Genomic DNA, 13,681 nt, shown 5'->3' with positions numbered 1-13,681 from the left:
AACTAACCATAGGGTGGAAACAAAAACTTATTCTTGCTTTTGTTAGTCAAAGTTAAAGACAAATGTTGACTGAATCCCACCCAAAATAAAGGTGTTAAATGTCTGTTTTAGAACTGATATTACACAGCATACAATTGTAGGCCTACCGATAAAACCATTGTGAGATTACAGTTTTAGGTCTGTCTGCAAATTCAAATTTCAATAGATATTAATAGGACCCCATAAGAATAACATGAAATGCTCATAAACAGGAAAAAGATCAGGAGTGCACTAGAAAATGTAGGTAATTTGCATTTAAGTGAACATGAGGTGTGTGTAATTGATGGTGAATATTTTATATGTTAATTGAAAACTTTATGGAGAATAATAAGGACATTATCATTGCTTATACCTGTACTAACCACACAGGATTTGGATAAAGTGTATTTGTAAAGAATGTCTTGATTCCACAGTATACTACCATAATGAATTGTTGAATCATTGTCAATAAGGTTTTGCGTATACAATGAAACTGCATTGATTGCAATTGTGTATTTTATTCTGTACTGGTCATGGAGTATGAGAAAAGTACTTAATTATTATTGCATTATTATTTTGACATAATACACATTTATACATCAGCTAGATACAATCTTGGTTGCATTAGGCCATTTATATTGACATGTAGATGTTTTTGAGAATATTATCTTGTAAGTTTCAAATTCAGCTGAAACTAAAAGTGAGCCAATTTAAGATTTCAAATGTTAAATAATAAAAAATAATGTTAGCCAATGGAACAATGCAGTAAATTTATTTAAATGATTAGCCTGTATTATACAGTGTCAGAAGTTAAGCAGCTAACAGCAACAGACTGGGGTGTCAATGGTATGACAGGCTATCAGTCACTTGCCTAACAAGAGCCAGGATATGACTTTTCTCAGTATTTTCATGGTGATACATCGCCAGAGGAGACAGCATTTAGTAACCTTTTGTTCAACTACAATTTGACAACAGGTTTGGTCAAATTTATGGGGTTATTATTTTTAAACAGTATATACAATATTATTGTATTAATAGATAATTTAATAAGAGATTTGATAGGCCTTGCATTTGAAAAAAATCACAGGAGGATGTCACTTAAGACAACAAAATCAAATTCCTGACATTCTTGTATGGTCTACTGACTCAGGAAAGTCAGCAGAGGTTTAACAAAGAAATGAAACAGTAAAATGAAGCAAACACTAGCATGTACTTACATGTGTTTTAAAGTGTTTATTAATATTGTCAGAATAGATAGACAATACTAGATAGACAATTTTCAGCAGCACAAAGGTAAAAACAACATATTACTTACTCTTTGTTACGTTGAAAAATATTCAGGAATTGACTCTCTTTTAAGAGAGAATCTTAAAAGTAGCGATACCAGGACAATCTAGAGTATTTGTATTCCATCTTATTATAGGAGAGAAAACCAATCTTGGTCAAAATGACCCACTGTACATTTACAAATCTCACTTTAACAGGAAAACAACCAAAATAATTATACAAACTTGAAAATAAAAATTAAGATAGACAGTTCCATTAGCCTTAACAATTTGCTAAGATCAGCCAATTGCTTATCTGTTCTTCCTAACATACAGGCAAGTTAAACACACTGCAAGAACTCAACATCATCAGACTGTAACAACATGATTTCTGGTCCTTATGGGTGACCAATAGGCCCATACTTGCTAATCTCAGCTATCCATATGATCATCATGCTTTAGTTCTACTTGAACTAGTAAATTGAATGGGGAAGAAGAAGGTCCGTGGTTAATTAACTTGATTTTCATTCTGTGGTCATGAAGAGAAATTCTAGTCTAGTCTAAACCCCATTCATTTGGATACACAAGGAAAGAAGAAATTCTGACTAGTAGATCTGCCCTTTGATAAACAGAGCCTTTAATATCCTTCATTCCTAAAATACCAGAAAGAATCATGCCCTGCAGACATGAAATTTTATTTTATCAGTATCCACAACCAACGGTTGTATTTAACACCAGATTAGGAGGAAATGCATGCTGGGATCAGGCAAAGAGTCCTTCAGCATATTTTTCTGTCAGTTTGCAGTTTGGCACTGTGTCTACAAACTCATTATGGTTAAAATCATGTTTTAAAAAGCTTTCACAATAACATATTTCAAAGTTTTAGTGAAGCTTGAATGCACTTCCACAATGCTATGCCAATGCATACAATTCAAAGGCCAACATTGATTATGTAACCTGGGCAAATTCTGGAAAGTGCTGAAGGACATGATAGCTGTATAACTGCTTTTCTGAGAAAGTTCACCTCAATGGTTAAGAGTCCCATAGCTGATAGAGTCCTTTGTGGTCCTCGTTAGGTTTCCTTCAGGAGACACAGGGCCGCATAGTAATCCCTGGGCCACGGCACTAGCTGTCCGCCTGCAGCATCTCCTCGATCTCCTTGTCCCAGTTATCATCTCTGTTCTCCGATTCAACCACCACTTCGTACTCCTGCAGCTCCTGCTGCAGCTCCTTCTCCCAGTCGGCTGTCTCCTCTGCAAGAGTCACAAAATTTCAAATTCAATCTACAGAGAGCTGATGTGGGTGTCTCGCCCTATACAGTCTTTCAATTAATCCCAGTTTGTCAAAGTTTCTGTCATTCATAGGGGTGTCTCACCACCTCCATCTCCTGACAATACCAGCAGAGGAAAAAAGAAGCAACTCTCAAAACAACAGTCACAAGGGAACTTCTTCCTCAACGCACAACTGAAGTAGGCAGTATACTTCGTACGAAGTAGAACTTTTTGAGCAAAATGAAGCAATCAGAACTGACAAACAAAAAGACGCGGTGTTGTGTGTTCGTACGGTGCAGTGTGCGACGGCCTCCAGGGAGAACTTTTCGAAAAGTTCTTTCTTGTTCGCCGACCTCCCCCTCTCAGCTATTGGTCCAAATATCACATAGTTGGTTATGTCACGGTTGAGAGTTCAGAGGGCTGAATTCACATGCTAATTTATGGAGAGTCAACGCCAATCTCCCTTCGGTAGAGATGGGAATTCTGTGTGTTCCTGCATGTTTGATGAATGGTGCTACTAGTTTCAGCAAGTCATCAAAACGCCTAGCACACATTCGGAAATAAGAGAAAGTGGACCCCCTCGTCTAAACTCGCATTTGCCGAATGTACAGACAAAACTCTCCATTCTCCCTCCTACTCTGATTTAGACGGCAAACTCTTCTCCTTTTTTTCTTCTTTTGCATAGCTAGATAAACTAAAGCCACTTTAAACACTTTAAACTTTTTGTTTTGTGTTGTGATCTCGCATAGCCCTTCTCTTTATACATCCATGGCGTAGCCGCGAGACGGAGATCTAGTTGAGATTCCAGCCCCGGTTAATCGCTGCCTTGTAAGTATTCACGCCCCACGGTGCGGTGTTCTCACTGAGTATACCGACAACAGTGTTTGTGGACATGTTCGCCGTGGTTCTCAATCCTGAAGTTCTTTCCTCTTACTGAGTATACTGCCAGCTTAACTCTAGCATTGCACAGGGATGCACAACAAAGACCCCTGCTGGACAATGGGGCACCCATAAATCCACCTGTTAAGCTGCATATGAAGAGCTGTCAACTCATGTCCGTACAAGCCTGATGCATGAAACGTGGTGAGATGAAGAAATGCAAAATTAAGTTGCGGCTGACATCACACGATTTGGAGGAAAGCACATGTTTGTCTGTCCTCCTCCAAACTGATAGAGGACGTTGCAGCAATTAGTGCAGCAGAAGACAATTTGGCAATCCAGATTAGGGAAAAAAAGGACAAATTAAGCTTTTTAAAAAAACCGAGGTAAACTTGTATCACACAGTGCAGATGCTTCCCATGAGCGCATAGTAGGGACAGGCGCTGGAGCAGGAATACTCAAATATGGCCCTCAGGGCCAGGTGTGCTACTGATTTGCTTTTCAACCTCATAGTTAATTGATTGATTAATGCCACTGATTGACCAGAGATTTAACGCACCTGGTATCCCAGGTTTAAAACAGCCCTGAATTGAAGGGATATAATATAAACCAGCAGTACTACTGTGGCCTGTAGTGTGGTGAATAGGCAGCGAACACTCGGGCAGAGCACATCAGCTGTCACTCACAACGATAACTCAAGGGACATAACTAGCAATTTCCAACTGCGGAGAAAAGACGAGCTGCACTTCAGGGCTTCAGGGAACGTCTCGCGGCGGATATGGCATCACCACACTCACCTTCCTGCTCTGTCGCCTCACCCTTCTTATCCAGCACCAGCTGCTCCATCTCCTTGCGCAGGTCTTCCTGGTCGATGTTGCACGAGTCGAAGGCATCGCTCACAAACTCTGACACCCCGGGACTGGTGGAGATCTCCTCTTCATCCTGCCAGCACAGGGCCCAGTCACAAACACAGCATGGAAAGCTCCAAAGAGTTTCAAACGAGAAAGGAGACCTATTAGACCTATTCAAATGCAACAAAGAGCTGATAACACCTGTTAGCTGCAGCTCAACCATCAGACTGCGTTAGTAACACTGGCTGCTCAGCTAAGTGCACCTTGAAGTAAATACAGTTGCGTGGGAAAATCAGTGGCTTCTGTCAGGTGCAGTGACGCTGTAGTCAGCTACATGCGCAGATAAAGACACACGCATGGAATCCCCAGCTTAACTCCTTCCCGGGCCGTGGGGACCTCAAACACATGCCGCAGGCTCACTATGATCCAGCTGTGAAACGCACACAAACCATGCAGACACAGGCCAGAAGGCAGGTGAACTCTCCCTCACCTCTGCTGACTTGGGTTTGCCGGTGATGGGCACGGGAGGGGTCTTTGGCCTGATGTCTTCTGCATTGTAAACAAATAAAATGTCAAAACCCCAACGCTTCAGGTAGGTCATTTCTCTGTGCAATTTTACATGGATGAAAGACAAGTGATTACAGATGAGGACCATTATTACTGAGTATTAATGTTTTCCATCAATTAATCCATTTAGCAATTTTCCCTCATATTTTTCACCCCAATTTACAATGGCAAAGCACGGCAGTCCATCTGTGGCATATGTGCAAGGTGGGCAGTCTGGCTGCACAGCCTGAAACCTGTGGACTGGCACATGGATAACAGCAGCTGGCTGCACGCACTTCAGAGGGTGTACGTGCCAGTTAGTGGCTGTGTTTCATACTGTATACTATGTGTTCTGTGTTCTTGTGTTCCTATAAGAACACACCTCCAGGTACACTTACAAGAATACACTTATCGAGTGTAAGTACGCTTAAAATCCGTTTTGTTTGAAACGTACTTGTACTTTGATTTCATCACTGCTGACCTTTAACCATAGCCATTAACGCATCGACACCACAAAACACATGTAGTGTTTCTTTTGCGCCTCTACATCATGAAACCTATGCACTTGTTGTACGTCGCTCTGGATAAGAGCGTCTGCTAAATGCCTATAATGTAATGTAATGTAATGTAATGTATAAGAAATCCTATTGCTTTCTGTCATCCATTTTCTTGGCTGAGTAAAAAATTCTTATTCGTTCTCAAATATAGAACAGAAAACACAATGGCTACTGGGAAGGGAAAGCATAGAAAAGTCCGCTTCTAAGAATACTCTGTTCTTTTGTCCTCCCAAAAGCATGAAGAGAACCTCCAGTAAAATCTCACATTCTTGCCTTGTTGCATTCTTGAGAATGAAACGCACTTGATCACATGACCATTTTACTTCTGTACCTGCTAAAAGCTCTAGATACCTGCTCTAGATAGAACACAAATATACAGTTTGAACCACAGCCAGACATCTCCTGAACCTGCAGACTGCAGAGGATGTTGCAGTGATAGGGGGTGGAATGGGAGAAATAAAAGAAAATAGAAGTTTAAACTAATGGTTCCCAACCCTGTTCCTAGAGATCTATCAGCCTGTGGGTTTTCACTCCAACCCTAACAAAGCACACCCATTCAACAGCTTGAGATCTCGCTGAGTTGCTAATTAGGGCTGGATTGAAATCCTACAGGACAGAATATATCCAGGAACCGGGTTAGGAACCACTGGTTTAAACATAGGTAAAAATTTGAAATAAAAAGGGGGCTAGGAAAGAAAACTATGTGATCCAGACCAATCCAGTTAAAATCCAACTGCATAAGAAACACCTAGTCTGCATATAAACTTAACGTAAACTGAGTACGTGCAAGAGGGCATGCAGGGAAGCTACCTGTGAGATGATCGTTTTCAGGGCTGCTGGAACTCTTCTCCTGGTCTTTCTTCTCTGCAGCCTGCTGCTGAGCTGTCAGTGCAGTGAGCTGAGCAGACTGCTTGATCAGAGAGACGCGGTAGAAATAATTCCTCCAGAAGACGTCCTCCTTAACACTGCAAAGGCGACGACAGTAAACCAGATCTTACAGCGCTAGACTAATAATAAATGTGATTTACTCTGTAAATGTAAAATGAGAATGAAGCACAATGATCATGTAAGCAGAGTACAATGAGTCCCGCATACATTAGGGTCAATGAAAATATTTCAGGTGTGCCTGCATACGGAATTTCTTATTCACTTAAAGGGAAACTACACCCTGATTCAAAGTTATTATATTTTATTTTTATTGATCTTCCACTATCATAAGGTTGTCAGATATCTAGTGTAGATTATGGCCTTTGAGAATCAGTGAACTGGATACAGTATTATACCGTTTCTAAGAATGCTGCCTGTTTTTCCCTCCATAAACATCAAGAAAATGTCCTTGGGGCAATTAAAAGTCACACTGATACCCAAATCCAGGCATGCAATCTATGGGTCTCACTTCCTCCTCGGAAGAGACACCAAAACACAAAGCTATTTTGAAGGGGCGAGAGTCCCAGCATGGCTAAAGAACTCACAAAGATCATGTTCCTTTTGATTTTAAGTTTGAAAGCAATCGTGATATTCAATTTAAAATCATTGATTGAAAATCTTTATGTCTATATTGATCATGGTTGTCGAGGTTTGACAGGTAAAACCTACAATTTTTAGAAGCAGTTCCAGTTTCAAGCAAAAAACGATTTGCGATTTGGTATTGTTACACGGAAAATATTTTGCCTGAAAGTGGAGATTACAACTGGCTGGATTTAACAATTATTTGTCAACAAATATCACTTCTGTTATTAGAAAGATAAGTAAACTTCCATGTTTTTTAGAGCTATACAATAGCTGAACTGAATTACCTCCGAGCATATTCATGTTTGTTATTGTTAGAAAGAGACTCAATTTGTGAATCTTTTGATGCTTTCAAGAACATAAGGTCAGCTTAATAAGTACGCTGTCAGCTTTCAGATAGGCCAGTCTTTATCATAAATTAGCCTGATACCCCCCTCCCCTCCCCTCCACATCACTCAATCCGGGCCAGCATCCTCAAACCATACTGGGTAAGGCATTTTAAGATGGCCACAGGAAAAAGTTGTGTTGTGTTGTAGAAGGGTTTCCCTCTTTTTACTTGAGTGGTGGTTCCTTGGTTGTGTTTTTGTTTTAGCTTGTTTCGTTTGTTCCTGTGGCTCTGAAACTGGAGGAGGGTAACATCGATCTCTCTACCTCTTTTCCGGTAATTTCAAATTAACATCTAGTTTAATGTCTTCTGTTCTGTTTTGTAAATTATAAATAATGAGCTTATATTCAATAAACAGTGTATGATTTCAGTTATTTATTTTAATTGACTCCTCCTAATTGAATAAAATTATTTAGTTTTAAGACCTGATATATGGTTTGTTTTGACTTGTTGGTGGATTCCAACAGTTTACTGTAGACTAACCAACGAAGGAATTTGGCGATATATTTGAGAATTGTCATTTTAAATAATTATTCAAATAAATTACGTAAAATATATTTTATCTGTAAGTTAAGTGCGGGGTTCTAGTACACAATACCACTTGTGTACAGCGTTCAGAATGCTGAATATTTTAACAAGGGCATTGATGGTTGGAACTTCTCGATTCAGAAAATAAACCTATTTTTTATTCATCTGAATTCCCTGAAGACCAGGGTCAAATACGTACATGCTTTGGATTCAAATACTTTTCTACGCTTTACTGATCTTGTCTGGTGTATTAGAACCAATGAAATACTCTCAAAACTGACCCCACCTTCTGGACAGGCTCAGTTACACCAGGTAAGATCAATAGAGCACAGAAAAGTATTTGAATCCAAAACAAATATGTATTTAACCCAAGTCTGATTCCCTGACAAGGTATACATTTTTTTTTCCCCCAATGTTGTGGTTGTCTAGATACTTGCTATGTCCCGCACCAGAGATATGTCACTTTGACACAGCTGGGTACGGACTGCCCTGTTTTTTTGTTTTTTTTTTATCAAGACAGGTGATGGATATTTAGATGGCTAGTACGTTTTAATTGCTGTTTGTTTTTTAAACCATATTATGGTGGAAAGATCAATTTACCATAAGAAAGTGATTTCAGGGCGAAGTTCCCTTTTAAGAACAGTGATATACAGACAATGCCTCAGTTGGTTTCAGTAGGAACAACAATAATCTTGGTATCGGTCACCCAAACCCTTGGGCTAATGGCAGGTGGGTCTGCTCACTGTTTGGGGACCAGGTCAAAACGCATCCTGTTGAGCAACTCGTCCTCCTGCAACATCACCATGGCGATGGGATACATATGCTCAAAATCAAAGTGGAACTGAACCCCAGCAGGGGGATCTCGCAGGAAGTTCCTCCTGTCCTGAAACAAGCAGAAAGCATCCATCAGCACGGGAGACTCTTATGCTATGCCTCTACTGGACATGCTTAGGGCCTGTTCTGAGTATACTCAGTGCCCTTTGGGTTTTACTGCCTTTTAGTAACTGAAAATACCTAATAATACCAGCAGGGTCTATACAACTAGCACAAATGTAGCCAGCTAAATATTCTATATTGTGAAATTGAACAGATGGACAATTAGAATTTGGGAGGGGCTATTGCTTGCAGCAGGCCTACTGACCTAGTGATCCTGGGGCCAAATTCAGCTCACCACAAATGTACTTTTGGCCGTTTGCTCATTGAGAACTAAAAATAATTTTAAAAAAAAAACTATTCAATCCCCAAAAAATGAAGACCATGTCTATGTCTGCAAGGCTCAAAATTATGACAGTTTTTGTTGCATATGGATGCACATGTGCAAACACAAAGATTTGTCTTGGTGTGACCTACATAGCTGTAATTTTAGCAATGTTGGAGCAGTGCACTCAAACCGACTATGATTTATGTGCTTCACCCCTGGCTGCTAAATGTAAACAACCAAACCAGTTTTACTTCACTCGCCTTGATGCTGGTTTTAGATTAGCTAAAATCGCCATGAAAGTGTGGCATCATTAACATAGTAATGCAACAGCTAACTTGAATGTCAGCCTGCTAGAGCTAGCTGGCAAGTACACAGTAACATTAGCATTAGTTAGCTAGCTACCCTTGTTCTTGAACATCGCCATTCATATAAACGAATGACAGTAAAAATGCACATTTGGAGTCTTTGGAGAAACAAGAAATTTGCTACTGTCCACTCATTATGGTGGTTTTAGATCGGTGAGAAGCAAATCATAATTTTGACATTTGCTGTATGTGTGTCTCCAGTGATCATGTGATGTCAGCAATGACATGCACACTTTCCAAATTATTGAATTGTTGGTCCTTTAACTGGTCCTTTAACTTTAGGTTCTGCAACAACAAAAAAATTCTGGTGCTCATAAAGTTTGAAGCTAGGAACACCAGTGCTACAAAGAAGCTTGTTTTATCTGATCAGCACACCTCCCATTAGTGGCAAAATAATAAGTAACAGGTATGCATTAAGATACCATCTACATGGTTTAAGCACATTTGCACAAAATACATGTATTATGTATTTTTTATTTTAAGGCTAGTGTGTGTGTGAAAAGGTTTGAGCCATATGCACCATTTTTTAAAAGATGTACGTATCTTTTAGACCGTGAGATTAGTAATTCAACTTTTTTAAAAGCAAGCCTTTCAGAGGACATATTATATTATATTAAAATACAAACACAATAAATTCAGAAATGTGTGGATCATTCTGTTCAGGAGGTAATACAAAACATGTTCTGTAAGAACACTAGATCCTAAAATAGACCGGCGAGTATATTTATACTTACAGCTGATAAAGCCAGTATCTGTTGTTGTATGGTTTCTTCCTCGCTGTAGCCAACCCACGGTGGCACTGCTGCATCTAAAAATTGACATTTAGGGGAAATCATCTACAATTGTAAAATGAGTTGGTAGGTTCTATATGGATCTAGATTATCGGCTGTGATAATCGCAGGTCTATAGGAGGCGTAAATGGGTATTGATTCTTACCTGTCTTTTTTGCATTCTTTTCCTGAAGAAATTTTTCCTGTTCTTTCTGAAAATCTCCCAAAATAGTCTGTGGGGGTGGGGTGGCAAAAGGTATTATTTCAGTAACACACAAAGCTGGAATCAAGCCATCAATTTTAATGAGCTATTAAAACTCGGCAGACTTGAATAACTTCAATATTAAAATTGAAAAAATGCAACAATTTACATTGTTAATACAAAGAATACAATACAAACAACAAAGCAAACCTTGTCGAGGATTCCGTCTATCTTTCCCTCTTCAACGCTTTTCTTGATAGTCTGCGCAGTCCCTGCCACAGAGTCGGATATCTTCTTGGTAGCGCTGCTCGCAATATTATATATGTACCCTTAAACAGAAGAAAAACATTTACTACGCATACTACAATTCAAACCGTTGTTTGAATAACAATGTGAATCATGCAGGACCTGAGAGTGGCGATGTTGCTTTGAACATATCAATACCGTGACAAGAAATGGAACAACTGTAATGCCATGTTAGCTAACCAGCGCCGTCGTTCCTTTTGTTTTTCCTAATCCATTTCTGTGCTGGAATCGCCGATCAACCCTAAAGCTACATAGCTTGTAAAATAAACAGATAAATAAATAAATAATCATACACTTTTGTTGTTTCTGTTCAAGAAATAGTCGAGAAAAACTGAAATATGTGAAAGATATTTCACTGGCATTTGACATTACATTCCGTGTATATGCACAAAGCCTTGTCACTTCCTGACTTAGACTAAGTTGAACATCAAAGTAAACTAGCTTGCCAGCTAGTTTAAATGACAACAGGTAGCTTGCGTGCTCTTGCCAACTGCTTCCTCTGTGTCCCAATTCGGAATCAAGACAATCCAAACTTTGTTGTCAATCAGTTGTTGTCAATGTAAATGACATAAGTTAGCAGACAAAACTACCTAAGGTAACCTTGACCATTTAGCGAGAAGCGATGTATCAAACGTTAGACTAGCTAGCTACCTATATAACGTTAATTCAGACGTGCTAGGCTAGCTAATTTAACGAACTATTTGGTAGTCTAGCTACGTTTGTCAACTAATTCTAGGAGCTAACTTAGCTGTCTTGCGAAGTCCAACCCACCGCTCAGCCCTTTTGCCTGCTGAAAAAGTTGCGGAGCTGGATCGCCCTCCTCTCCCACTGCCACTTCATCCGGAGTCGTCTGTTTGTTTACTCCACTGTCTTCCAACTCGGTTGGCTTATCTTCGCTCGTGACAGATCCCGACTGTCCATTTTCCTCAGCTGTTGATGGCTCGGTTGGACTCTGCAACCCTAACCATGTCCCCCAGCCTTTAAACATTTTCGTTTCAGTATGTGACCGCAGTTATCTTACATAAAACACAGCGAACATCTACTACAGCTACCTGCAGCTTCACACAGAAAGCTTCGTGAAGCTGGCAATTGTTGCTGGCAACAACTGGAGACTTCCGGTTAGAGGTTTTCAAACTAAAAGCTCGGTAAATGCAATGATTTCTTAAGTGCGATTTTGTAGTTTTTCTTCTTGTAACTAATACAGTTGGATATAATTACACATTATATACTCATACTATATTTAAACCCATACCTTAAACATTACGTAGTCCTTCCTGGAAAATCACGTTCCCAGCAATTGCTGCTGGTGTTTAAGTGTAGCCCAGCCATGCATTTATATACACTCTCAGTTCAGTACTGGCTCATTGTTTACCAGACTGCTGCCAAAATTAAAAATTGTAACCAAATGAAAGGGGGTATACATTTACTCTACATACCCATATCAATAACATTATATAGTCATTTCTGTGAAATCATGTTCCCAGCAATTGTTGCTGGTGTTTTAGTGTAGCCCGGTCATGCATTTCTCTACACTGTCAGTTAAGTACTAGCTCATTGTTTACCTGATTACTGCCAAAACTGAAAATTGTTACCAAATGAAAGGGGGTATACATTTACTCTACAGACCCATATCTTCAAGATTATGCAATAATTTCTTTGAAATCACGTTCCCAGCAATTGTTGCTGGTGTTTAGTGTAGCCCGGCCATGCATTGCTATGCACTGTCAGTTCATTACTGGCTCATTTGCATACCAGTTTACTGCTAAAACTAAACATTGTTACCAAATGAAAGGGCATACACATTTACTCTACAGACCCATACCTATAACATTATGTAGTGGCATGGTTATGGGGTGCACAGTGTTCATAGCTGTCGTTTACATCCTTGTAGACTCTGCTGAAAGACCAAGCAGAAGGCACAAGACAAGATCCAACGTGTGGCAACCACTGACATGAACTTTCACAGACAGCATGACCATCACTACATGGTCAGTGAATGAGGAGAGATCAGTGTTTGAAGACCTGGACAGATCTACTGCCTAAGCAAGAATGACCCAGCGATTCAAGGAGGCTGGTACTGAACAGAGGCAAGGACAAGGCGGATGACAATCACTTGGTTCTAACTAGATGGACAGTTGATTCCAGCACGAACAGAGAAGCTAGTCAGAAGCCTGTGGAACTGGTCTGGCTGCTCACTCTGTGACATGATAAGTGGGAAGAGGACAACACTCTGAACACATGGCTGGGTGCAAAGGGTGGAGAAGGGTGGTGTCCCTGTGTACCCAAGGTCTAGTGTTGTCAGCATGCACTCCTCACCATTCTCTAAACCAATTCCGGTGTACAAACTCAAACTGTCACTCACGGTGTAGTGATGGTTATGCCATCCATGAAGGTTCTGTTGTTTTGTCACACATTTGTAACCCTCATCCTGTAGGTTAAATATTATAATAATAATAATAATAATAATAATAATAATAAATAAATAAAAATATAAAACTCTAACCATAAACTCTAATTATTATTATCTATAATAATTATCTATAATAATTTATTATTAAATATAATAATAATATTACATATTATATTATATATTAAATTTATATTATTATATAAGAATAATATAATATATTATATTTTATATATATAATTATTTATTATGTAAATAATAATTATTAAATATAATAATATTATTATATATTGTATTATATATTATATATTCATATTATATTATTATCTAATAATAATAATAATAAACAAATAATAAAAAAATTAATTAATTTAATAAAAATGTTAAACTATAACCCTATACTCTAATTATTATTATATATAATAATTATTTACAAGACATCGGCAAGAAAAACAAAGATCATGTGCAACACAGCTGAACAGGAGAAAGACAGAATCATACTGGCTTTAGCTGAAGACTGCGTAACAATGGATTAGCTACTTGACTCAGGCCAGACTTGCAATAACAAAAATGTCCTCCGATGAGGGGGGGTGGTGGTTGGCAAGAAAAATAAAGTCTATG

General features: G+C 39.0%; 1 protein-coding gene across 1 annotated transcript; it reads right to left on the bottom strand.

The window, feature by feature from the left end:
* Window positions 1-1,226: 1,226 nt before the first annotated feature.
* On the bottom strand, window positions 1,227-11,765 carry syap1 (synapse associated protein 1). Its single transcript, XM_035410597.1, has 9 exons — window positions 11,425-11,765; window positions 10,558-10,676; window positions 10,312-10,378; window positions 10,110-10,183; window positions 8,553-8,692; window positions 6,198-6,352; window positions 4,775-4,833; window positions 4,231-4,375; window positions 1,227-2,536 (listed from the first exon to the last, which is right to left on the bottom strand). Exons 1-9 carry the CDS (start codon window positions 11,639-11,641, stop codon window positions 2,409-2,411), a joined length of 1,104 nt encoding a protein of 367 aa, XP_035266488.1. The 5' UTR covers window positions 11,642-11,765; the 3' UTR covers window positions 1,227-2,408.
* Window positions 11,766-13,681: the final 1,916 nt, after the last annotated feature.

Source organism: Anguilla anguilla, chromosome 3 (genome assembly GCF_013347855.1).
Source record: "Anguilla anguilla isolate fAngAng1 chromosome 3, fAngAng1.pri, whole genome shotgun sequence".
Taxonomy (NCBI): Eukaryota; Metazoa; Chordata; class Actinopteri; order Anguilliformes; family Anguillidae; genus Anguilla; species Anguilla anguilla.
This window is presented reverse-complemented; position numbering and strand designations above follow the sequence as displayed.